Source organism: Dipodomys ordii, unplaced genomic scaffold (assembly GCF_000151885.1).
Source record: "Dipodomys ordii isolate 6190 unplaced genomic scaffold, Dord_2.0 Scaffold93, whole genome shotgun sequence".
NCBI lineage: Eukaryota > Metazoa > Chordata > Mammalia > Rodentia > Heteromyidae > Dipodomys > Dipodomys ordii.
Genome location: NW_012267309.1, coordinates 5,734,094 through 5,761,664, shown reverse-complemented (window position 1 = coordinate 5,761,664; position 27,571 = coordinate 5,734,094). Strand labels below are relative to the sequence as shown.

The window sequence follows — 27,571 nt, the reverse complement described above, 5'->3', positions numbered from 1 at the left end:
AAGGTACAGTGAATCTGGTCAGTGTTCCTGCTTTCCTCTCTCTTCCACTCCTCCCATGTCCTACCCCACCTTTAATTTCTGTCTCCTAAGGATGCCTGCTTTCCACAGAATGATGTTTTATAGTGTTCCTCTAATCCCACGCATGAAGACTAAACTCTCCTCCATTTTTCTCGATGTGTTCTTGGACACTTCGGAATTGTCTACACTGGCTCCTGCTTGTTTGAGTAACCTCTGTGGATGGGCTGCAGGAGGCATGCTTAATGTTCTCTTCTTTTCCCATGAGTATCATTTTCCCATGAGGCCATTGCAGTGAGCCATCTCATATCAGCGGAAGTTTATGTCATCCTTAAGTGCAGCCAGAGTTTTCAGACAGATTATCTTTTTTGAGGGGGGGGGCTAAGAGGGTTTTTTTTCTCTCTTTGTCTTTTTAATATAATTTTGACAATCAATTTATTATCTATTTAAGTTATACTCCTAAAGATTACTCCTTTGATAAAAAAATTTCCCCTAGTATAATATTTCATCAAAAAACCAGTCCAAGGTGAAACCTGTGTGTCTCATTAATTATTTTTTTACCATGTCCAAAACATGTGTATGTTTAAACTTACATAAATATACAGATTATCTGAAGCAGGAGCACTGAACTATAACTGCTTGGTAATTGTTTCTGTGTTATATTGCTTTAATATGATCACTTCTGTTAATGTCTTTGTCTGGCTCTATGTTGATGATCCAGTGTCCTTTGTTTGGAATGTAGGCATTAAAAGCCTCATATAAGATTTTTTGTAGTCATTGATGTCCTTTTAATAATAAATTACAAACCTAGTGGAATTCTGAATATGAAATGTCCATTCTTCTCTCTGAATTTACTATGCTTACCTTTAACAATCTCAGCTAACTTAATACCTGATCATTTTCAACCGTGTCATCTCTTAAGTCTCTGTCTTAATCACTGTTCCTTTTTCTCTCCCTTTGTGTTTAGTGCTGTTTCTCCATTATGTTTCTGTTGTCCTTGTTGTCTTGGAATCCAGCCATTCTCCCATTATCTTAGCATGGGCCTTGAGATTCCATCTTGTGCATGCTCTGCATGAGTGACTCAATCCAGTATCTCTACTGGTATTGGTTTGTTTCTTCTTCTGTGACTATAAACCAATATGTATGTATGTACTTATGTATACATATATGTATATATATGTATATTTCTGTGTCTGTTCCATTGTCAGTATGAGATTTTTCAGACTGCATCCACCCTTGAAGCCAAAAGCAAATTAAAAAAATGTACTTTCAGTGTACCCTAGGTAACATTTCCCAGGGCTCAGATGTGACAATGTGATCTGATAATTAAATTTATATCTCCTGGAAGTGCACTGCACTGATGTTGGTTTTGATAGGCAATGTAAAACCTGCTGGTGACCTTCCAAGCCTCCCTTGTGCATATACATGCATTCATAGAATCATTGTTATATGCATGCATGTATATGTATATTTGTGTGTTTATCTTATGCATGATGTTTGTGCATTGTTAGTTTGTAGATAGTATTTTTTGTGGGGCCCTTGTAGGTCTGAATCGACTTTTCTATGAATGTGTCTAAGATATCAATGATTAAACTAAATGAAGTCTTCTGTGTATACATAGACCATACAAGTATGGTCTGTGTTATCCACGGTTTTTCTTTATGTTTTGTTTTTGGACAAGCCATAATATGTTTCAATTGTTTAATCGTGTTTGTACAGTGCATGTCATGTGTTTAATAAGCCACTCTTTTCCTTGCCTTGTATATGTCATCATCTTCCTTGTGTTTCATTCCAGTTCGCCGTGTCCCACCAAGATTCTCTATCCCACCCACTAATCATGAAATCATGCCAGGTGGAAGTGTTAATATCACCTGTGTGGCAGTGGGGTCACCAATGCCTTATGTGAAGTGGATGTTGGGGGCAGAAGATTTGACACCTGAAGATGACATGCCTATTGGGAGAAATGTCTTAGAACTGAATGATGTAAGACAGTCAGCAAATTATACCTGTGTTGCCATGTCAACACTAGGAGTCATTGAAGCAATAGCACAGATCACTGTCAAAGGTATGTATATGTCAGAGTGCTCTCAACACACCTGATTCATGTTTCTTTCCTTAGAATTCTACAATGCCTCTATTTAGTGCTCAAAATTTTAAATGCAGAGAACCTAATCATACTTAAGATAATCATTATATATAAGCTACAAGGACCTTTGGTAATCAGATTTTTATTTAAAATAAAGTATTGGATAACTAAATAGAGATTATTAGCAAAATATGTAGCAATGCATTGTACCCAGACACCAATCAAACAGGATTAGGAATGCTAGATCAGCTCATGCATTGTTGTAATATTAGGTTTAATATAAGTCCCGAGCCTTGATTAATGCTGCAAAACAGATCCAAATAAGTAGTACCAATAAGTCATTACCAATAAAAACAAAAAAATGTAAATATTATTTAATTTGGTTTGGTTTTATTTTGTACTTTGCATAGATGAAATACTACCTTCTTGACATAAACATATTAAACCAAAGCAAAGTGCAATATTCTATGAATAGTTTTCAATAAAAATATAAAACAGAAAAAAATAAAAATGAACAATATTAAAAAGTAGTAATAGCAGTTTTATTTGCCCAATATTTGTAGAATTGTAGAAAATATGCACATTGGATCAGACTGAGTGTGACTTGAGTTTACTGCAAATGTTAGAATTATTGCAAAATGAACAAATCATCTTCCCTTAGTAGAAAGAATGCACTTAGACATGTTATAATTGTTGTCTTATCATTAAACAAGCATAAAAGCCAATAATGTAACTTGAGTACACATAAATGACATTTATAGTCATTTAAAATAACATTATGTATTTTAATGTATTAAACCTACTGTAGTTTCATATTACAGACACAAAACTTACATTGTGCCATAAATATTACTTGCCAAAGCTAATAATGTCAGCTAAATATCAACATATAAGACTTTAATTAGCAACATTTTTATTTACCTTAAAAGTTCACAAAGACATGTAGAAGAAATCTGGCTTGCTCCCTTCTTTGAAAAATACAATAAAGTGTCAAGCTAGAGGATTTGAACAAATGTCTTTTTTATTATTTTTAGAACATTTACCAGGCCAAATATTATCATACTTTTGTTTTTAGGGTAATATGCCAATATTGAATCATCTCTTTTCATAATGACTATTTGTGCTTTAAATATTTGAAAGTTTGTGAAAGGCTTTAAAGAATGCAAAAGCAGGAGTCACATTGAACTAATGTCTGTTCACGTTCTTATCTTTGGTTTCCTAACTGCCAATTTCTCACCCTGTGTACTTCAGAAATTCAGCATAAGGGTATATATTGAAGGCAAAAAGAAAGAAAAAAAGATAGAAATCAAAATGAAAAGAAATGCTTGAAAGAGTGAGGAAACGTCATTCAGTCAATCTTCAGGAAAAAGCTAGTTGGTGCCAGGCAATGTTATGGTGCTGAGAATACAGGAAAAAGCTGATGCTTTTTAGAAAGCAACAATTCCCAGGGCTGTTGTAACTTTTGCCTTTATGTTGAAAAGGACCTAGGTATACAAATAAATTGGTCATAGAATACTATGTTATGAGTGTCCTTAAAAATCTGACTACTAGATTCGGGCATCAATGGCTCACACCTATAACCCCAGCTACTCAGGAGGCTGAGATCTGAGGATCACACTGCAAAGCCAGTCCAGGCAGGAAAGTCCATGAGACTCTAATGTCTAATAAACCACCAGAAAATCGGAAGTGGCATTGTGGCTCAAGTGGTAGAGCGCTCGCTGTGAGCTGAAGAGCTCTGGGATAGTACTTAGGCTGAAGAGCTCAGGGATAGTACTTAGGCCCAGGGTTCAAGCCCCTTGACTGACACACAAACAGAAAAATGCTGACTACTAGATTTTTCATTTTCTGGATTTTAAATCAAGAAAAGGGGAGTTAAGGACTTAACTTAAGCAGTGGACACGGCTTAAGCAGTAGAGTGCTTGCCTAACAAACCGGAATTCAATTCCTTGTAACTCATCAATACAGATAGCTTGTATGATTAAATAGCATCGTTTTGAGTATGATTCTACTCAAAGAAGAACATTAGATCTCTCAGATGGATTTAAAAGTTTATTTTCTCAACTACTATAGTTTTAAACATATCTGATGTAGAATGTAGAACATTTATTGTTACTGATAATAAAATGTTTAAAAAGTTGTTTGCAAATGGCTTAAGTTCTTTTAGGATATATAATAATTAAAAATGGGGCCAGGGGCCTGGGAAGGTGTCTCAGTGGTAGAGCGCTTGCCTTGCATGCATGAGGCCTTGGGTTCCATTCCTCAGAACCCTATAAGCAAAAAGAAAAAAGCTGGAAGTGGCACTGTGGCTCAAGTGGTAGAGCGCTAGCCTTGAGCTGAAGAGCTGAGGGACAGTGCCCAGGCCAACACAACTGGACCAAAAAAAAAAAAAACAATAAAAATGGGGCCTAGAATTATTATTCTTTTTTACTTTAAAATTCTTCAGTGTATGTTTTGATATGTACATATGAATAGTGATATAAAAGAGGATCCTATGCATGCTGGGTAAGCATTCTATTCCAGCTCTACTCTCAAGTCTTGGTTACAAAAATTCTAAGAACTTTTCTTTTTAATTAGTTTAATAACATTTGCTGTTATTTATTTCTATTATTTATTTATTGTGGCACGGGTCATGTGACCAACATCTTTGTATAATCTATGCAACTACTGATTCTTTTGAGGGTGACAGGTCCATTCTAAGGGATCTCATTCATCTTCATAGCAAACTCATGAAGCTCGAATTCAGATACACACTACAGCTCCAGTAATTACGGTTTTCCCATTTTCCACATGAAGAAGCTAAAGCTAAGAGAGGTTACTAACACAACCTGGATCTCTCAGCTAATAGTACATGGCAGATTTGGATACAAAATGTGTGCAATCAATATATGCCCAACTATATGCAATCAATGTGTAGAAGTCAACTAGAATTACTGTCCTCTGTGTATGTCTCACTGTACATTCTGACCTCTCTGAATGCTGTCTTTTGCTTTGATTTCATCCAGTCAGTCATTCAATAGCTATATAGTCCTGTCATTCCAAGTGCAGAATATTGTGGATTCTTGTAACATCATGGAGAAGACGAGTCTTCATTCTCTTTTCTCTGTTCCTAAGCCTTACCCAAACCTCCAGGAACTCCAGTAGTGACTGAAAGCACTGCTACAAGCATCACCTTAACGTGGGACTCTGGGAACCCTGAGCCTGTCTCCTACTACATCATTCAGCATAAACCTAAAAATTCTGAGGAACCTTACAAAGAAATCGATGGGGTAGCAACCACACGCTACAGTGTTGCTGGACTAAGTCCCTACTCGGATTATGAATTCAGAGTTGTAGCTGTCAATAACATCGGGCGGGGGCCTCCCAGTGAACCTGTGTTAACACAAACCTCAGAGCAAGCACCATCCAGTGCCCCAAGGGATGTCCAGGCACGGATGTTGAGCTCAACCACCATCTTGGTACAGTGGAAGGAACCTGAGGAGCCAAATGGACAGATCCAAGGATACAGAGTGTATTATACCATGGATCCTACTCAACATGTCAACAACTGGATGAAACATAATGTAGCAGATAGCCAAATCACTACCATTGGCAATTTAGTGCCCCAGAAAACATATTCAGTCAAAGTGTTGGCTTTTACCTCAATTGGAGATGGTCCTCTCTCAAGTGACATACAAGTCATCACTCAGACAGGAGGTAAGTCAGGTTTAGCAGGGAAGTCAAACCAGACAGAGAGGTTAGGAGTTAGAGATGGGAAAGGTGTAAAGAGAAAACTAATAGTATTATATACGTTTTGGGGATTTAGGGCTTCAGATTGAGGGGCTGTCAGTCTAAAAAGGAATAAAGAACTAAAAGCATAACCATTTTAACTAGCAGTATGTTGTTGGCAGCCTAATTCTGGAAAGGCTGGAAGAATATCTCCTCTTTGCACTGATTTGAACAGCATGAAACTATGTGACTTTAGGTTAGTGGTTCTTTTAGTGTCTTAAGCTGTTATTTGACTTTTGTAAATTTGGAAGCTTCAAGATAAAGTTGAAGATAAAGCTGTCAAGGGAGCTAGAATATTTAAATCTTTTATTCCAGGAACCTGCTTGCTTACAAGTAAATATTTTCAGAATGCCTCAGGATTTTATTTTCCTTTAGATGGCCTTGTTGGATGCAAAAGACAGCTGACACAATCTCAGACTGATTTGGGAGGCCTGGTTTGCCTATTTTATGATGTGCAGGAGCAGATGCAAAAGTATCTTATGATGAAAACGTGGTCCTATCTGGCTTTATTTTCATAAGAAGATATCAAACTCCTTTGATATTTGATTCAATTGATGTTTTGCCTTGGTTTGGGAATGTTAAATAATACATTTCTTATAAAGAGTATTCTAGAGCATCGAAGAAAGAAGCTATTCATTTGTTATAGTGGTGGCTCTTTGACCGCGTGCATTAATATATGATGATTTTGACAGCAGGGCTAGGTTGCTCTGAAACTCTACATGCAAACCTTATTACTAGAGTCAGTATAAAAACATAATCCATTGTTAATTGTGGTGATGAACTACAATTTTCTCAGGTGACCAAACTAGATAATATACCCATTATCTTGTTTCATTGAGCCTCTGACTTGTTTTCATAGATGGCCCTACTTTATATAATCATCGGATTCAGTTTACTATATTTAATTGCTCTGAGTGATCTCAGCATATTTACACCTGGCCTGCTTTTGTTTTATTTTCATACATTTTTGGCTCTTTTTAAATTTGATACTTTCCCTATTACAGTACACAAATGCTAACTATACAAATGTATGTTTTATCACACTTGTACTGTCACACATCAATTTTCTCTTCCTGGCTTTTTCAGTCTCTCTCAAATTATTTGCTATATTAATAGGCAGAAAAATTCTTTCAACTGACTTTATTTTAAAAGCTTTTCAGTAAAGAAAATAAAAATCTGAATCTAGTTCTAAATTTTTTCCTACTTGTTCTAATCTTTCAAAAGTGGTTAAATTCATTTGAGATTCTTTCTTATATGATTCTAGCAGCTCTATAACCGTGAACCATGATGATAAGGAGGTAGATGGCAGCGTATTTTCTATTTCAAACCTTTTCAATTTTTCAGCTGTGATGTGTATTGCATCTTTTATGTTAGAGTAACATAACCATAGTTTAAATCCTAAACTATCATTTGTTAGCTCGGTGAATTTGCCCGAGTTAATTCATGTGTCAGCTTCAGTTGCTATGAAGAAAAATCCCTGCAATAAATAACTTCAAAAGGGAAAAATAGTTTATCTGGGCTTATAGTTTCTGAAATTTCACTCTATGGTTGATAGGCTCCATTGCTTTAGTTTCTCTGAGGAGGCAGAACATGGAAGGGAACGTTTGGTAGAGTAAAGCTCATTTCCTAGCTGTAAAGCAAAGAGCATAACATAACAGATTACCAGTATAGTCTTCAAGAGCACACACCCAAGCACCTAACTTACTCACACTAAGGCTCATCTCCTGTAGGTTCCACAACTTATCAGTAGAAACACAGACTGACAATCAAACCTTTAACATATGGCCTTTTGGGGGAATGTTTAAGATTCTGCAAAAAAAAATTTTCTGTCAGTCGTGGGACTTGAACTCCGGGACTGGGGCGCTGTCCCTTAGCTCTTCAGCTCAAGGCCAACCCTCTACCCCTTGAGCTACAACACCACTTCCGGGAATGTTTAAGATTTAAACCATAAAACTTTATTCTGAACTTTAGGTTTCTAAGCTATAATAACAACCACGCTTAGACTTTTTGTAGTATTTTTTTTTCCTAGGGCTACTGCCATAGTTTTCAAATATTAGCTAATATAAGCACAAGAATCTCTAGTTTCACATTTCCAGGACCTAGGATACCCAAACACAAGGGCTGGCAGGGTTGCTTCCTATGCAAGTTATGAGGAAAAAATGTTTTCTACACCTCTCTCCTAACTTCTAGTGACTTATGGCAATGTTTTTGCTTACTGGCTTGTAGAAACCACATCTGATATCTTCTTTCATCTCTACCTGGTGTTACTCCTATCAACAATCATTGTTTGAAAGACCAGTAGTCAAAGTAGATTAGGGCCTTTTTATGTAACCTCATTTTTGATCTATTATATATTTAACTCATTCAATTCCATTCAAAACTGAAAGTGGAGAAGATACTTGAAAATTTAGTAAGTAAAATATAATGATGATGATGATGATGATGATGATGATGATGATGATGATGATGATGATGATGATGGCTAATGTATAATCAATACAATGCTGTGAAATTCTCATGTACTTATCATCATTGTCCAATTGGTATGAAATTACCCCATTTGACAATGAGCAAATTGAGGATCAAAGAGAGTAAAAATAATTTGGAAACTTCTCTTGGGTCATCAGGTTCCTCAGAAGAAAAGACAAAAATATTTTTTTATTGTAAAGATACTGTATAGAGAGGTTACACAGTTACATGAGTAAGAATGAGTACACTTCCTATCAAACATTGTTATCTCCTCCTTTGTTTTTCCCCAACTATCCCTTCCCACTCACCTCCCCAAATCTTTCCTCTCTCCGCTTGAAGTTGTAAAGTTCATTTTCGACATAGTGTCTTGTACATCTCAATGTTACAATGAGTCATTCTGTATCCGTATTTAAGTATTTTGTTATTTCCTTCCCCTCTCCAAATTAAAAACTGTATAAACAAGATGCAGGGCACCAGAATCAAATACAGTGAAAACAGGGGTTTTACCATGGGGGAAAACATACAAAAGAAACATTAAAACATTAAAAACAACAGCCAGAAAGATAAAAACCTCTTGTGTCCCTAACTTGGGATTCATTTTGCTTAGTATCATCTTCTCTGGTCATATGTACATAGCTTTTGACCTTTTCTGCTTGCACTAGACATATACTAGTTATTGCAAATAAGGAAAACCATGGGATCTATGTTTCTTTGGGCTTGGTTTACTTCACTTAATATATATTTTTCTAAGTCTTTCCATTTCCGAACAAATGGGTCAGTGTCTTTCTTTCTGATGGAGGCATAGAATTCCAATATATATACATATATGTGTGTGTATATATATACATACATACATGTATATATATATATATATATATATATATATCACATTTGCTTGATCCATTCATCTACTGAGGGGTATCTGGGTTGGTTCCATATCTTAGCTATGGTGAATAATGATGCAATAAGCATAGTTCCACTGGTAGCTTTATTATGACCTTGTTTATGATCGTTTGGGTAAATGCCCGAAAGTGGGATATCTGGGTCATAGGGGAGCTCTATATGGAGTCTTTTGAGGAACCTCCATACTGCTTTCCAAAGTGGTTAAACAAGGTTACACTCTCACCAACAATGCAGTAGGGTTCTCTTTTGGACACATCCCCTCCAGCATCTGTTGTTATTAGAAGAAAAGAAAATTTGAATCCATCACTTTTAACCAGCATCATTTTTTAAATCAGTTGTTCTTTATGTGATAGTCTTACTCTTTTGAGCCTATAATAGTTCAAGCAAAAAATAGAAGCAAAAGAGAAAATCAACATGTATCATTTATTCAAGTCTTGAAGATTTTAATATGTTATTTCTGGAATACTTGAGGTTACTTTTAGATTATACCAGCGCAAAAGTACTCTGAAAAAAATAAGTAAGAGTAATATTTGTTTTCTTTATAAGGTTATTATACTCAATCACTAAATTGGGATCTAAGTTTTGTAACCACAAATTTCAATACAGAAATCAATATTTCACATCTTTATTTTCTGAGGGTAAGAATATTTAGCCACCCTAGAAACAGGTTGTTCTAAAGCAAAATTTGACCAACATTTGGAAATAAAAATCCTGAGATTCTTTGTGTTGAGAACATCAAATGACAGACCACATGTGCCTTCAATTATAATGCAGTAAAATTAGATATATGTATAAACAGAGCGTATTGTTATTTTAATACTACCAGTGGATGTTATATAACATTGAATATCTTGATGAAATATGTGTTGGAACAGAGGCATTTGAGTTAATGTGATCTAAGGACCTTGCTTTTAGAAAGCCTAATTTGTTTCAATAACGAAATTTAGAAACTGTAGATACATTTGCCATGGAATATCTTAGAATAGTTTTCTATCTCTCTAACTCCTTTTTACATTAAGCAGTTTCTAAGAACTTGCCATGATAGTTGTACTTTTAATGCCCATTGATTGAGAAGATATATAATGACATAAAGACTTGTGCTTGCCAAGATCAACAGGCTAAGAAAACCCTCCAAAATAGCCCAGCAATTTGATCTGTTCCATAAACATAATTAACAAAGGCCATTTTATGTTAGTGGACACCTGCCAAATACAATGATGTGAGTTCTGATATAATTAATGTTGACCTGATCCTTTTTCTTCTGTGGACCAGCTATTCTTAGCAGCATTGCACTGTAAGGACAGAAATCCATTGTCAAATATTCTTTTAGATAAGTCATGTAAACTTAAGGTCTGATTCTTTTACTGCAATTTTTATCTCTTCTCAGCCTCCCCAAACTCACTATTCAAAAATATGTATGGATTTGAGCATGCCTGAATTCCCTATACACAGAAATAAACATTTTTATGTCTTTTGTGCTGGCAGGTGCTCATCTCCTTACATTATCCTTAATTCTCTGATGCTCACATTCTTAGCTTTGTTTAAAATCAAACACATAGGAAATATTACTAAGGGATCAAATCATTTAAAAGGAACGTCAACACAATGGGTCGTATCTATGATAATTGTCAGGACGGATTCGTAGAATAAGGATTGATACAGATCTCTTTCTCTCTCTCTCTCTCTCTCTCTGTATATAGACAGACAGACAGACAGACAGACAGACAGACAGACAGACAGACAGATAGATAGATAGATAGATAGATAGATAGATAGATAGATAGATAGATAGATAGATAGATGATATCAAGGGATGATCATTTTATTTTGTAATTGAGTAGTTCTCCTTGGCTCCAAATATGAGTACTGTTAGCTAAACTAAATTTATCTTTAAACACTTTTATAAAAATATTTTGATTAAGTAGGTAAATTTTCTAGAAATAAACCTGTATTCCATGTTTATCATAGTGGTAACTTCTGGTGTATAAGTCATTTACACTTAAGTTTACCATGGAGCCACAGGGAATGTATGCCATTAACAAGAGAGGTATTTATATCATGCTAGCGAAATGTGATCATTTTTAGACTACACATTTAGAAGGGTAAGGGACCTTCCCATCATTTTTTCGTATAAAGGGCTACTATTTTTATACAAGATGCACAAATAAAACTGATAAAGAAATACAATGAATTGCATCTTGATTTTATAAATGTCACTTGGTATTTGTGCTGAGCAGAGACATTCAGAATCTTAATTCCTAATATGAATCACTTTCTGTGAGTTTTCTTTAGAAAGAATATCTGTCTTCTAATGCTTCTATGCATTAGATAGACTCTTGGGAAAATCTGTTGACACTCTTTAGAGTATAGTCCTTTAAGAGATAAAGAAATGTATACATTTATGAAAGGAATACTAATAGGTACCATCAGCATTACGTTTGCTAGGGAAGCCAATTTAGGCTAAGCATGGTGGCTACTCCAGAGGTAAAATTGGGAAGATAGTCGTAAGAACAGCTTTGCAAAGGTTAGAAAAACCTCCTTCTCATGCAATCAAAGTTGGGTATGCATGCCTGTCATCTCAGCTTTGCAGGAAGAATAAACAGGATTGTGGTCCTGGCTAGTCAAAGCATAAACATGAGACCTTATCTGAAAATTAATGAAAGCAAAAAGTGCTAAGGGTCTGACTGAAATAGTAAAGCATCTATCTAGCAGGCATAACATCCTCAATTCAAACCCCAGAACTTAAAAGAAGCAAGTTCTACAGTTCTAATGCAAATGCTGAGAAATTAAAATGTGATACAATATACATGATGATGATTAGGGATATTGTTCTTTAGATTTTTATAACTTTATAAATTATTCCATGAGTTTATGTAAACAGGCAATAACAGCAAAGTAAAAACGACTTCCTTCCAGTTGTCAAAATTATGAGGCCAGTTTAAATTCTTTCCCCTCGATGGTTTTAACAAAGAGGATAAGCAGGCTAGATGTAAATACAGCGATAAAATCTAACTTTTTTATTTATATTTAATGAAAGTTGACAGTAAAATCTGTGCAGATGCTTGTGTATTAAGTACATGTTTTGTCAGAGATATACTTGGAGCAGTTACAGATTGGACTCCTTGTTTTGAATTTTGTTTTGTTTTACTATCACCATAATTCTGACTGTGGCTTTTATTGTTATTATCATCATCCATCAATAGGGTAGCTACCTTGGTAAAGTAGTAGATATTTTAGCAATAATGACTTCTCTAGTACCATTGGTAATATCTCACATTATAACATGGCAAGATGAAATTGTAGTTTAGCCATATAAAATGGACCAAACTTTATGTCTTTAGAGATAATATCTAAATTTTATTCAGATATTGATCTCTTTTAATATATAAATATTTATAATCACATTAGTGATTAGTTTTTCTCCTTTAATTAGTTTTTCTTTCTTTTATTTAGTTGTCTGGACATTCAGTAAGTAATCAAGAAGCAGAACATAATCTCACAGGATATGAAGATTATTTAAAATATATTTAAAAAATATTTGTCCTGAACTTACGTTTCTGTTGTCCATGTCTGTACCAGTATTCTCACATACCTCTTTTAATGTAAAGGGATCACACTTAAAGCTAGATGTGTTTATTTGCTCATGATTTTTAAGAAACTCATATCTTCTCATATAATTGCTACCATTTAACTGGTGAGCTAGCTAATAACTTAAGAAGTGAAGTCAAAATTATAAAATAAAATACATGTAAGCAAACAATCCATAAATGAAGGTAAAAATAATACCAATGAGAAAATATCATTCCGGATACCAGTGGCTCATACCTATAATTCTAGCTACTCAGGAAGCTGAGATGTGAAGATTACAATTCAGAGCGATCCCAAGCAGGAAAGTCTGTGATATACTTATCACTAACCAGTAAAAAGCTACATATGGAGCTGTGGCTCAAATGATATGTCTCCAGTTTCAGTGACAAAGCTAAGGGACAGTGCCCGTATCCTGAGTTTAAGCCAATTACTAGTGCACACACGCGCGCGCACACACACACACACACACACACACATCTTATATAAAGATAATGAAAGCATAATGTATATGTGTTTAGGACTATTTAATATATGTAGGCAAATATGTAGAGAAAACATGAATGTTAATTTTAAAATAAAGTCTCTGTCACCATATTATTTGGTGAAAACTGTCAGTTAACAGTAAGTACACTGTTCCTACAGTGGAACAAAGTAAACAAGTAAAGCAATCTGTCTAAGGAAGACTAAGCAGTATTACCTTCAAGACATTTATGATCTCATAACGCAATACAATTAAAAAGATAATACAGGCTACTGATGCATATGCTGAATTTATCCCATAGATACATTTTGCTCTTGCTGTGAATTTTTAAACTCTATTTTCAATCATTAAAAAAGATTTTGCATAGAAGATTCAAGCTGAAAAATGGAGAGAGGAGTGGACAGTGGATAGAGTCATAGTTAATGTACATGTGTACAGGAAACAAGATGGGCAAGAATGGATGGGAAGGAGTCTAGTGAAGAAGATAACACTGGTCAGAATGCATTATGCACACATGGACAGGTTAAACTGAAACCCCTTTTTACAAATTTTAGATGATAATTTTTTAAATAGACATGGATTTGCTAATAGTTGAGGCCAGACGTTATGAAAGATTCTTTTAAAAGAGCTGTTATTGACTTGTGTGGAAATAACATTAGACACTGGGATAAAACGGGATTCACATTGTATAAGGCAGCCATCTTCTGAGCTGCCATCGCTCTTCAGGGGCAGGTGTTTCCATGCAGGCTCAGAGCATCATGTACCATCTTCACACATCTAATTTCCAATCTGATATTTATCAGGTAATTAGGTGTCCACTGCAAGTTTAAAATCGAATGAATGAGTTTTCTCCCCAATCCACTTCAAATAAAACAATGAAAGAAAAGGAGAGGATTCCGTATTTATTAGATAAGGTTACATATCATCAACTCCCCTGACATAAGTTATAAAGCAACCAACCAACAGTGTACCCTCTTGAGTCTGTCATGTGTTCATTTGTTTCATTGTTTAGAATAGGGATCTTAATAGAAACAAATACAATGAGAAGGTCAGAAGAAGTTTGTGTCACTAAACAAGAATGAAGCATTGAGACCAAGATATATGATATGTGATAAAGCAAAAGGTAAACAGTTTAAGAAAAAAGTTAGTTAGGTTTTCAAGATGTTTTTAATCAGTGTCAATGGATTGTTAGCAGCAGGCAGGGAAGATATGAACAACAAGCAATTGCTACCCTAAGAGCATCTCTTCCACATACATGGTCCAGGTTTTTAATTTTTGATTGTTCTCTACTGTATTCCAGCTTGGTTTCAATCTCTAGTTAAGTCAGGATTTCTTCTTTTCTAGTCTTGTAGAAATTAGGAGCTATTAATAATTGAATAGCAGTAGAGAAAAATAAATGATTGCACATATGTACATGCATACTTAGGCTGAGATAGACTGACATCACTTAGCTATTAAAATACATCATAATTTCTAACTTGTTTGATCACTGTTGGTTTCTACTGTTGCTCCCACCAGTGTTTTTGGTATGTCCCTTTTAAAGTCATATATTTTTCATTTACTTCGTGAAATGCCCATTTGGCATTATTTTCTCTTCTCTTGTTCCTTGATCTTTTTATCTTCATTTCTCTTTGCTTCTCAGGCTGAAAGATTGGGTTAGGTTACCCACTGAGCAAGTACTAGAAAAAATATTATACCCTTAAGTTCCCAGAAGCATCAAATTAATGAACAGCTCAATGGTGAGAGAGGGGGAAAAGAAGAAGGATGAAAGCAACTAGAAATATGAAGCACTGATTATTTGTGGCCTTATGTATCAGTCTAATTCATACCTTCTGACAATCTAGAGCAATGCAATAATCACTAGGGATCCTTTAGGCTGAATCACTCTGAACAAAGGATTCTACCCCCTGATTCTGCACTCATATCACACAGCTGACTATAAAACAAAAATAAATATTTTATATCTTCAAATTCCTCTTATCCTGTGAAAATCCTTCAAACATGTGATGTTATATATCAGCTATAAATGAAATTGGGCGTGTTTTATAATGTTTACATTTAAGTTTCAAAAAACCCACTTTGGAAGCTTTTCCCCTCAGTGTGAAATATTGTCATTGTTTCTTATGTTTCTCCTCTTTTACTTCCACTCCTTTCCTTCTCTTCCTTCTGTTTCCCGAACTTCTTGTTCCTCCTTCTCCTCCTCCTTTCCCTCCCCCCTCCTCTTCTTCCTCTTGTTCTTCATCTTTATCATCTTCATTCATCTTTTTCTCCTCCTTCCTACATGATATCTGTAGGGTTTATTGGTAGAGTCAAGGTGGAATTTTTGAAATATTTTAATACTGCCTTGAATGACCCATAGAGTACTAGAGAATACACTGAAAATAACAGTAGATTTTATGTATTATGAGCTTGTTAGTTTTAAGCACTATTGCAGAGGCATGACATTAATCATCTCATTTCTTAACAATAGTTTAATGAAGTAAAATTTTTCTTAAAATTGTATTTACATAGATACATAATATACTTGATACATAATTTACATAGATACATAATTTACATAGATACATAATTTACTTGTTAATTCTACTATATATTGTACACACTTCTTCCTATGAATGAGAAAAAATGGTATAAATATGAAGAAATAACCTTGGGCATTTAGTTCTTCATCAGCTGACTGATGTAGACACTTTTCAAGCAGTTAAACAATTCAATAATGGGAAAATTTATTGATAATTATGGTGACAGTTATTTCAATCCTTTACCTCCCTGTTTTTAGTACCAGGGCAGCCACTAAACTTCAAAGCAGAACCTGAGTCTGAAACAAGCATTTTGCTCTCTTGGACACCTCCACGTTCCGACACCATCGCCAGCTATGAACTAGTCTACAAAGATGGGGAGCTTGGAGAGGAGGTGAGTGCAAGCTTCTCTCTTCACCATCTTTCAGCACATTGTTTTTGGTTTTCCTTTTTTGAGTTTACCCAAGTTCTTAGTGAGATACCTGTAGAGGAACTTTGTAGGAAAAATGTATTCAGTGATAGAAGGAATAAGTTCATTTCCAATTTACCATCTTCTAGGTAGCCTTGTGGCAATAGGTCATCCTGTGTCCTTGTTTCAGTGTGTTTGGTTATTCCCCTTCCCTTCCTCAAAATAGACAAATGTATATACAAGATGCAGGGTACCAAAATCAAATACAGTGACAACAGGTGATATATCAAAGGGGGAAGAACATGCAAAGGAAACAAAAAAAATCACATAGTACATTAAAAACAACAATAAAGAAAGACCTCTTGTGTCCATATCTTGGGGTTCATTTCACTTAGCATCATCTTATATGGTCATATATACATAGTTTTTGAACTTTTCTGCTCATCTGATAAAATTATCTTAGACGTATATTAATTATTAGAAATGAGGGAAACCATGGGACCTCTACTTCTTTGGGTCTGGCTTACTTCACTGGATATGATTTTTTTCTAAGTCTTTCCATTTCCTAACAAATGGGGTGCTGTCCTTCTTTCTGAGAGAAGCATAGAATTCCATTGTGTATATATACCAGATTTTCTTGATTTGTTCATCTACCTAGGGGCATCTGGGTTGATTCCATATCTTGGCTATGGTAAATAATGCTGCGATGAACATAGTCATACTGATGGGTTTAGTGAGGCCTTGTTTGTGGACATTTGGGTAGATTCCAAGAAGTGGGATTGCTGGGTCATAGGGGAGCTCTATGTGTAGTTTTTGTTTTGTTTTGTTTTTGAGGAACCTCCATACTGCTTTCCAGGGTGATTGAACAAGTTTGCACTCCCACCAACAATGTAGTACCATTCCCTTTTGGTCCCATCCCTGCCAGCATCTGTTGTTATAATTTCCAGGGGGGAACAGGGCAGGGGATGAGGAGTGAGGGAGGTGGGGGAGGGAAGGGATAGTGGGAGAACAACAAGGGAAGGGGTAACAATGCTTGAGAAGAAATGTACTCATTGCCTTACTCATGTAACTGTAGCCCCTCTGTACAGTATTTTTACAATAAAATAAGATTAAAAAAGAATTCTTAACAAAAGAAAAAATGAATGACAGAAATATAAAGGAAGTCTTGATGTGATTGAGGAGCTATGAAAGAGTGGAGTGAAAAGAGTGAAAGTGAATGTGGTCCAAACATATTATGGACATGTATAAAAGTGAATCAATAAACCCTGTTGGGATTGGTTAGGAAAGGTCCAGGAAGGATGAGGAAGATTGAGAGAGGGAGTGAGTCTCATCATTGTTTGCATAGATAGACATATCCAAATGAAATCCCCCTGTAAAACTAACTGGTACTAATTAAAAGCATAAGAAAATGAATGTAAAGAGCCAGCAAAACACTCGTCTACTGACAACAATTTCTAACTATGGAAAATACTATCTCTATGTCTAACTATAAAATTTCTAACTATAAAAATACTTTGAAAAGTATGTTTTTGTTTTTTATGAGCTGAAATAAACTCCTGTTCTTTGACCTACTTATGCTATGTGTACATATTCATCCAAGGGAGCATAAATGATGGTTGATTAACATGGGAATAGACAGACAGACAGACAGACAGACAGACAGACAGATAGATAGATAGATAGATAGATAGATAGATAGATAGATAGATAGATAGATAGATAGATAGATAGATAGATAGATAGATAGATAGATAGATAGGCAGCAGACTAAAGTCTCTGTTGCATTCTTGATGCATCTGGCTTTATAACTTCACAAGTTTTGAGGAAACAAGATTACTCAAAATGTTAATGTTAAGGCATTTAGGTTAGTCAAAGTTCAATATTTAATTACAAGTGGTTAAATTTCATTTGGCTAACAAAGTTAAGTGACAATGTAGTGAATATATAAAGGGAATCTATAAAGAAAGACAAATAATAAGTGCTCTGACCAGTTACAAAAATAACAGGGTTTTTTTTTTGGTTGTTGACTTTGTTGTTGTCAATGTACTGTATCTAGTTCTTTCTTTTTATTTTTATTTCATTTTGCCTTTCACATTGGTTTATTTCTAGGAATCACTGTCTTTGATATGCTGCATCTTATATATACATTTTTCTGATTTGGGGAAGGGAGGGGGAATGACAAAATACTGAACCAAGGACAAAGGATGACCCGACATGACAAAGATACTCACAAGACACTATGTTGGAAATGAACTTGACAAATTTGCAGGGGAGAGAAGGAAGAGTTAGTAGGGCAAAAATGAAGGAGTGGGTAACAATGTTTGACAAGAAAAGTTCTCATTACCTTACTCATGTAACTACTCTGTACAACATCTTTATAATAAAATAAACATTTAGCTTTAAAACAAAAGCAGAACAGCTATTTGGAGTCCTGGTGGAGGAAATGTAATACAAAGTCCATTGCATCTATTTTAACATCTTTCTAAATCAGATTTCAAAGTTGATTTAATAAAAAAAAGTATCAGACTATAGAGGAACGAATACTCTATGAGACTTAAGACTACCTGTGTTTTTCCTACATTAAAGTATTTGAGTTACTGTGAAGATACATGATTGGAAATACCTTTAGATGCTAACACTAAAATTGACTTGTAAAATGCATTTGTTTAAACTGGCTGTAAAGAAAGATGAATCACAGCAAATGTTTATTGGCATGCTAAGTATTATTTGATATGAATGTGAGTATATGTAAAATGTTAGTATTCTGTGCAAATAAAAAAAATAAGAGGAGAAATGGAAATCCGCATAATGAAATTTACATTGACACTGTTCTCAGAATTGTTCATATGTTAATCCTTTAAATCCTTATAAAAGCACAGTGAGCTAGATGCATTTATTAATCCATTTCACATGTAACAAAACAGAGGCACAGGAAAAAGATTTAATTCAACACATTTCACATCACTGGCTTGGATTTGGATCTAGGCAGGCAAGTTCCAAAGTAACTTTTTTTTTAACATTAAAATCAACTGCTTCGTTAAGTATACTTTATAGAAATATATATTAATATATAGAGAATATTGTCAGAATGGGAATGCCTTTTTAATGACTGTTTCTTTTGTCTTGATGAGACATAATAGGGGCTATTAGAACAAAAAGTGTTAGTGAAAACAATGTGTACAATTCATTTTCTTATACCTGTTTCTCTTCTGTACCCTACAAAAGATCTTCAGATTCTAAATAGTCTCTAAGTTCTAACAAAAATCACATATTAAATAAACAATATAAATTAATTCATGGCTCATCATAAGATAGAACTCAGAAGTGGCTAGTAAATAAATATGAAAATTTGAGGAGAATTGAAATCTTTTGAGTCTAATATGGATGCTAAAACGTCCCTACACCTACTATACTTCAAATTTTACTTTTTAGAATATTCTTATTTAGTGAATTTGAAATTCACCAAATAGATCTTTTATATGAACCAAATACCCTAAGAGTATTTTCTCTCATTTTATATTCAAATTCACAGTGACAGATTTATTTATATGAGTAGCAACACTGTTTTTTTAGAAAGCATTAAGATTATTTTTGACATTGTTCAAAATATATGTATATATTCACCTTAATTTTAAGGTTTACTATAGCCTAACTTTCAATTTGACATTGACTATCCAAAGACAGCTGTTTTCTTGCTAAAACAGAAAGACATATTTTAAGAATAGAACGTATGTTAACATATTCAACAAAAGAAGTGCTATTTCAGAACTCCTATATGATACTAAAAGATGTAGGAAAGTTTGTCAATTTTTCCAATGGTACATCTCTGTTTACAAATATAAAAGAAATTTTCATATTATTTTAAATGAATAAATAGGTATTTTAATAGAATTTATTCAGCTTTCTCCAGAGACATGAGTTTTATCTCATCAGGATGTAGCAGTTCCTTATGTCCTTTTCAGCAAGTCCTGGTTGCTGTTACTATATCTGGTCATTTTCTTTGCTCATTATTTAGATCATGTGAGATAAGCTAGACATCTGTTCAAACATGTTTAGTATTGTCTACAACCAGGGTACATGTCAGTTTTTCTTGTGGGCTATGTTACACAACATACATTTTATGGTATAAAATTGGTCTCTCAGGCTCCTTCTTATCTGGTACTTTTGGATAACTGTCAATGTTGGGAAGACCTCTAGCTTGTCTTATTCCAGTTACATTATTATGTTTCCACCAACATGCATTTTAAACTGATTTCTTTAAATCATCTTTGAGCAGTTGTACAAAGGAGTTGTCATTCAACAAGGTAATTTGTGAATACAGAGCATCTTGATCAACGTCACCCAACCAATCCAACCCTTCCTTCAATTTTCTTAATACTGTAGGTTATGCATTGAATTTTATGACTGTATTCTCCCCTCTTCCTCTCTTCATTCATCTAATCCCCTACCCTTGAGTTCACCCCAATCTCTTTAAGTACCTCTTTCCTGGTGTTTATTTGGTTGGACTGTGAATTAGCCTTTTTAAGGAATTACATCATTTCACTTCTCCCCCTAAATGTATCATAGTCCAGTTAATACCTTTGCTATGGTGAATAATGCTGGAATGAACATGGTTGGGAAAGTGGTCTTATAGTATACTGGTTTAATGTCTTGGCTAAATGCCCAAGAATGTAATTGCTGGATCACAGACTAATTCTATGTTTAGTTTTCATTAAGAAGTTCCACTAGTTTAGTGCTGGGTACTCACTAATGATTGTTTTTGTGATATTTTAACATTCTGGAAATGTCATATTTCAGACACCATGATTTGCATGAATCTTAAATTCTCTTCTTGCAGCAACGAGTTACCATTGAGCCAGGGACATCATACAGGCTGCAAGGGCTGAAACCAAACAGCCTTTACTATTTCCGTCTGGCTGCACGCTCTCCTCAAGGCCTGGGTGCTTCCACAACGGAAATATCAGCAAGAACCATGCAATCAAGTAGGTGTCTTTCCTTGCTTACTTGTTGCTTTATTGTTTTCCACTATGAGGCACTGTTTCTGCCTTTTATCTACACCAACAAGCCAATCTGCTAATATGCTTTTGTGTCTGTTGTCACAATGATTGTAAGCACCCCATTTTGGGGATTAGAACACAGCCATGATCTAAATTTGGTCCAGATAATAGACCTCATTTTCTTGCTTTCTAAACCGAATATCTTTCAAGTAAGTCGATAGACTTCCATAGCTGAAAATGGGTGAAAATATTGACGTCATACCCCATTTGGCCAATTATGCAGTGGAAATCACTGTAAAATAATCAGAAAAGGGAAGAAAAAAGGAAAAAAAAGACCACAAAAGTTGTAACTCACATCTAATTAAAGCACGTAGGATTTTAACTTTGGTAACTTTTTAACTTGCAAAAAACTCATCTTATATAGTTTTGTTTATTCCTACTCAAGAGTAAGCTGAGTAATTTAGGAATGGATTTGTAATAACTCTTCTAGTAGTAGAAATTTGGAATCATCCACAAACTGTATTTGGACAAGTTTAAGAACAATGTAACATGCACAAGCTCACTCACACTCCTTTACATTGCATTTTTTTTTCTTCAGGTCCAATCTCTTTTTGAAACTCTTCCTCTTAAGCATAGCTGTATTTGTGAGAATGAGAGTCCATTGTGCTCGTTTTGCATAAAGTATTATAGAGGAGATTGTGGTTGATGGAAAATTTGGTGGTTTGTAATACAGATATTTGCTCTTTAATAGAACTTATAATTAGATTATAGACAACTACTCATCTTGAAGTGTGTTATAAAGTATTTTATCTGTGATATATGCAATAGATATTAAGATCGACAGATACCAAGAGGATGGTCTGTTGAACTCATATTTAGACCAGTCAGAAAACATTAAAGTTTTGATTTTTAATTTCATATACACAATTCTTTTAATGTCTTATAGAAGCAAGAAATCTTTCAGAGATTTTTGAAGATAAAATTCATATTGTCCCCTCATGAAAACATGATTATTCATATGAAAAGTATTAGGATCCTATTGTCTAATCTATTAATGTATGCTGCTTTATTCCATGTTTCCTTTCATTTAAAAATGGAAACTATAAACTAATGCAGCCATGTATGTCTGCTTTGATTTCCAGACAGTTTAATATATGAAATATAGAAATTATTTTGTAAACTCATTAAGTTAAAAGAAATATTATATGTGTGATTTTAGGTATTATGTGGATTTCAAAAGTCTTTTCAGATAAATGCTTTCATGGATACAATGGGACCTTTTTGTAACTCTATTAGATGGGCACTTTCTATTTATTGAAGTAAACATTTCAATTATTGTTAAAAACTTCCCATAGAATGCAGGTGTAAAGGTAGCAATCTACATAAAATGAAGCCAGACTTTAAAAAGAGTTACAAGTGAGTCCTTCCTGTTATGTGAACAATTCGAATTATTGTGAATAATGATAATGCATATAAAGCAGTTTCATAATTTGAGATAGAAGAACCTTCAGTCAGATGCAATAAAATGATATTCGGGTAATTCTGCAAATCTTATTCCAAATTTGCAAGGTTTTCTGTCCTGTGAGGATTTCTTTTTCAGTTAATACAGGAGATTTTCACTTTGATTGAATGTACGGATTAACTCCAGGCACATAAATTAATAGTACGCAATAATCCTCCAAAAAATTCTAAAAACATGTCACTTAACATTAAGATTTAAGAACATCTAAGAAAAGCCTCATGACATATTCAAATGCAAAAATCGGGATTATTTTCTTGACTCTAACCATGTACGTTGACCTAGAATTATATGTGTGAGTATGTATTTGCCAAACTTAGCCTGTTTCTTGTTCTTCTTTAGAAGTATATATTTCTAACTTTAAAAACAATTCCTCAATTATATTATTCTTTATAGATTTTATTTCTTTGACATAGCGATATATATATATATATATATATATATGTATCTGGGTACTTTAAGGGATAATAATTGTTCAGAAGGTGGACAAGAAAATTCATCTAATAAATCATGCAAATCTACTTTGTATTTCCAATTATATACAAAATGAAAGATTTTGAACATAGATTATATAATTTCGATGCTTCTTGGGCTTTTTTTTTAAAGGAGGTCTTTTTAATGGCTGTTATGGACATTTTGTAAGGGGGTAGATGATTATTACTGATTTTACCAAAATTTGCTGGTGGGATCTAATTCTTTACTAGCAATGGTGTCTCAAGAAGAATTATTATTTAAAAGGCTGAAAGCTGACATAGGGTAAGTACAAGTTACAGTCAGAATCAGCAAGCCTTGACATTACCCTCGGGTAGGTAAATCTCGGACTATGCATTTTCATCCTTTACTGATTCTGCATGCTCACTGTATTTGGGCTCTGATCAATGTTAGGTTAACACTTTTCATTAAATCCAGTCAGGCATATCAGCCTTTTAGATAGGGTGAACCCTTTTATGTTTGTCGGCTTTTCCTTTTAATTTGTTAAAAATTGGAATCCATTTAGAACAAAATTATATGCATACAATATGCATATATATATACTCATAAATATATATGTATATGTCCTCAGTGTGGAATTGAGCACTAGGAATGACATCTGTAAAGCATCTATTCTGTATCTCCAGTTTTATTATTTTTTTAAAGAGGATTTTAGCAGCTTTGGGGAACTGAATTTTCAGCATACTGGGGGTGGAGATACATATGGGTTGTTTTAGGAGAAGAATTTAAATCTCAGGTAGGTAATTTTATTTGAGGCTCTATAATCTCAAGGTTTCATTTTCACATATTTCCCCCCATCCATTGTTTAACAATTATTTTTTGGTCATTTATTCATTTTTTTGGTTCACTCATGTTTACTAAGCCAAGGTACATAAATTTAATTTGAAAATTTAAGTTTCGAAGCCTTATTTTTGTTTCGTTCTCCTTAGTGTTCGTTTATTTATTTTTTGCCTTTTGTTTTATCATTTTTTTTTTCCTCTCCAACCACTCCTGTCCTTTTCACTCAAATCCTCCTTTAACTCACTACCAAAATAAGAGCCGTCAGCTCCTCCTCAAGACATTAGTTGTACCAGTCCAAGTTCCACTAGTATCTTGGTAAGTTGGCAACCTCCACCAGTGGAAAAACAGAATGGAATCATCACCGAATACTCACTCAAGTACATCGCCGTGGACGGGGAAGATGACAAGCCTCATGAGGTTTTGGGAATCCCTTCGGACACTACCAAATACCTTTTGGAACAGCTGGAAAAATGGACTGAATACCGGATCACTGTGACTGCTCACACCGATGTCGGCCCTGGCCCTGAGAGCCTGTCCATATTGATTCGAACCGATGAAGATGGTATGTTGTCTCCGCCAAGTCAGTCAGTTTTGCACCTTTCTGACACAGTCCTGATCTGCTGTCGTTTCATAGGCTTAAAAGTTAGCCATTTTTCTCTGCTCATCTTTTTGACCCAGCATTGCTGCTACTTCAGTATTTTTGCCAAGACCTGCCTGCTACATCCTGGGCAATGTTTTTAAAGATGTTTTGTTTTGGTTTTTTTTTTCCAATCTCAATGAAATATTTTTCTTCCTTTTAAGAGGATATTCTTCTCCTATGGTCTTTCAACCCAGCCTTTCTCTATGCGTCCATGTAACGTCTTCTGTGTTTTGATTTTGTTTTTGATTCCTCCCTCTCTCTTGGCTTTTTGTACTGACTTCTTTTCCATTTTGAAGTTAACTTTTCAAAACTGCCTTCTTATCTTCTTGTTGCCTTTTTCTTGCGTATGTCAGAAATACTGATGCTCGACATTTCAGTTTTTGGCATCTGTTGTATGGAATATATTTGATATGAGGAAAAAAGAGAAGATAATCCATATAATCAAGCATCTTTTTATTCTGCTATTTTACAAAAAAAAGAAACCTTTAAAACAGACACAACGATCAACAATCTGTTTTTGTTATTATTTCAGTGCAATACCTCTTTGTGCTTTAATGCTTTGAACCTCAAAGCATCTTCCTTGGCTTTTGTACATTTTTTTTACATGTTTTTCTATTTCTCTGATACTCTTTTTTTCTTCCATTTTGTTTTTTTGCATCGGTCATGTTTTTTGATCTTTTCTTAAAAGGTAGAGCAGATTGGTTGAGCATTTTCATTGGTTGAAAATGTTTGTATTCTTCGAAGGAAACATAGTGGGTCTGCTCATTTTTAAGTAAAGAACAGTGCTCTGACTGGGTGGGACACGTGCCTATAATTTTCTTTTATCCGATGATGTTGTTCCAGTTCCTAGTGGTCCTCCTCGCAAAGTCGAGGTAGAGGCTGTCAACTCAACATCTGTTAAAGTCTCATGGCGCTCACCTGTGCCCAATAAACAGCATGGCCAGATAAGAGGATACCAGGTGCATTATGTGAGGATGGAAAATGGTGAGCCCAAGGGGCAGCCCATGCTGAAGGACGTCATGCTGGCTGATGCACAGGTAAGCCTGTTCTTACAGGATAGGTTTCTCTGACTTTGTACCTGGAGACAGGTTCTAGTTTTAGCTCTTTGATATTTTAGGGGTCTACACACAATTTTGGATTTTAAAACATCAGGCTACCTAGTGACCCTCTTAATCAGAAGTGACCTCAAATAAAGAAATAACTTGGAAGGAAATGAGCACTCATCCTGATAGATAACGTATCATTTTTTTCCTAAAAGACAGATATTCACTACTCTTCTGAAAGAACAGATAATCAGCTGTAGGTCTGAGTTTGTCTTCCTAATGTCAAACAAAATGGTTGATTTAAATATATGTAAAGCAGAAAACTACAGACTGCAGTTTTGCTGATTGTGTCTGCTTTTTATAGTGCAAAAACTACTTAAACTTAGTTGATCTAATATCCAAATTCGATTTTTATTCAGGGAGGGATGCCTAGGCAGTATTTTATGTAGCATGTGGTTAGTTCATATTTGATAGAAATAATTGTTTCAGTCCCTCAATGTGAAGACAGTGACAGTAACAATAAATACTAGAGTTTCAAGAGAATAAATGGCGCTCCTTTGTGTTGGATCAAGAAAAGTGTCAATAATGAGTGCTTGAGTATGAAAATACATATTTTTCCATATTAGGGCACTGCTTCCTGTCCATGGAGCTCAAACCATTTCATTCAGTTATTTAAAACACAGCATTGATATTTTTCAATATTTTTCATAAATTAGACTGATTCAAACTAGGACCCCAAATTTATTTATATTCCACATATTTTTTTCTTTTTTCACATATTTTTCTTAAAGGAAGAGGATTTCAAATTGTAATTTCCATGCTGGAAATTTATATGGCCTAAAGACTAATATTATCAAATAGTGATGCCAATAATATGGCAATGAACACTATTGAAAGTAATTTGCCTAACCAGAAAATTGATGTATTTTATTTCCTTCCAAATTTGGGTTGACAAAAATACATTAAATTTCAACTCTATCATTTTTAATCCCTCTTCTATTTTAGCTTTTATTTATCAAGTGCATCTTTCTTTGGGGGATGCATCTCCTTTATTCTTTTGACTATTCATTAAAAGTTCCTTGCCTCTAACAGATCTTCATTGGGGCTAAATAATTGAGTATAATGAAAGACATGAATCCAAAGCATTGCTTGAATTAACCCTGAAAGAATGAAAAATATTTTTGTGAAGTAAGATATGATTTAGAACATTTTATCTTTACTATGCCTTATTGATTCACTGAACTGAACCATTAAAAAATACAAGAGTCTGCAAGTGTGGTTGAGTGGTAGAGTACTTGCATTATATGGAAAAGGCCCTGGGTTCAATCCCCAGTACCACCCCAAATAAAAACAATCAGACAAACTAACACAAGCTGATTTTACTACTAGCAATAACACAGCATATGAAATTAGAACTTGCAGTTGGAAGTGAGGGCTACAACATAGTAACACACGGATGCACTTTGGAATCTTATTGTATACACTATTTCATTCATTTAACTTTCTTATTTTAAATCAAAGGAGGGCAGCATTGCCTTTAGGAGGCTATAAGTTTATCTTTATTTCTTTTTATTTTGTTTCCCCTCAACTTTCTTAACCTCACTCAGTGGGAATTTGATGATACTACTGAACATGTGAGTAATTTTTGACTGCTTGGTCAAAAAACAGACTATATATGCTTGTTTTCTGATAATTTTTCTCACTTATTCATGATCTGTCATCACATTTGCTTGGATGCATGGACTAACAAACCATGTTTTAGTTCTTGTCACTACATGTGCACTCTTTCATGTGTGAAATCAGCATGGTGCCACTAGTTACATAAGAAAGATTTGGGATGTTTGATTTCTACTACTAACTCTGAC

At 34.5% G+C, this 27,571-nt stretch overlaps 1 protein-coding gene across 8 annotated transcripts in view; it reads left to right on the top strand.

Annotated features, from left to right (window-relative positions):
• The window catches only part of Ptprd (protein tyrosine phosphatase, receptor type, D), a 515,048-nt gene that overhangs the window by 313,180 nt on the left and 174,297 nt on the right, over nt 1–27,571 (top strand). For 6 of the 8 annotated variants that reach the window (XR_001175444.1, XM_013026394.1, XM_013026399.1 and 3 more), the window contains exons 7-12: nt 1,811–2,080; nt 5,213–5,794; nt 16,087–16,220; nt 21,073–21,217; nt 24,280–24,585; nt 25,507–25,700. Coding sequence is in view for 7 of the 8 variants with exons in the window: in XM_013026394.1 (XP_012881848.1) it covers nt 1,811–2,080; nt 5,213–5,794; nt 16,087–16,220; nt 21,073–21,217; nt 24,280–24,585; nt 25,507–25,700 (1,631 nt within the window). In the remaining variant the exon portion in view is untranslated. The remainder of the gene's footprint in view (nt 1–1,810; nt 2,081–5,212; nt 5,795–16,086; nt 16,221–21,072; nt 21,218–24,279; nt 24,586–25,506; nt 25,701–27,571) is intronic. The other 2 variants (XM_013026400.1, XM_013026398.1) reach the window with 1 other exon arrangement.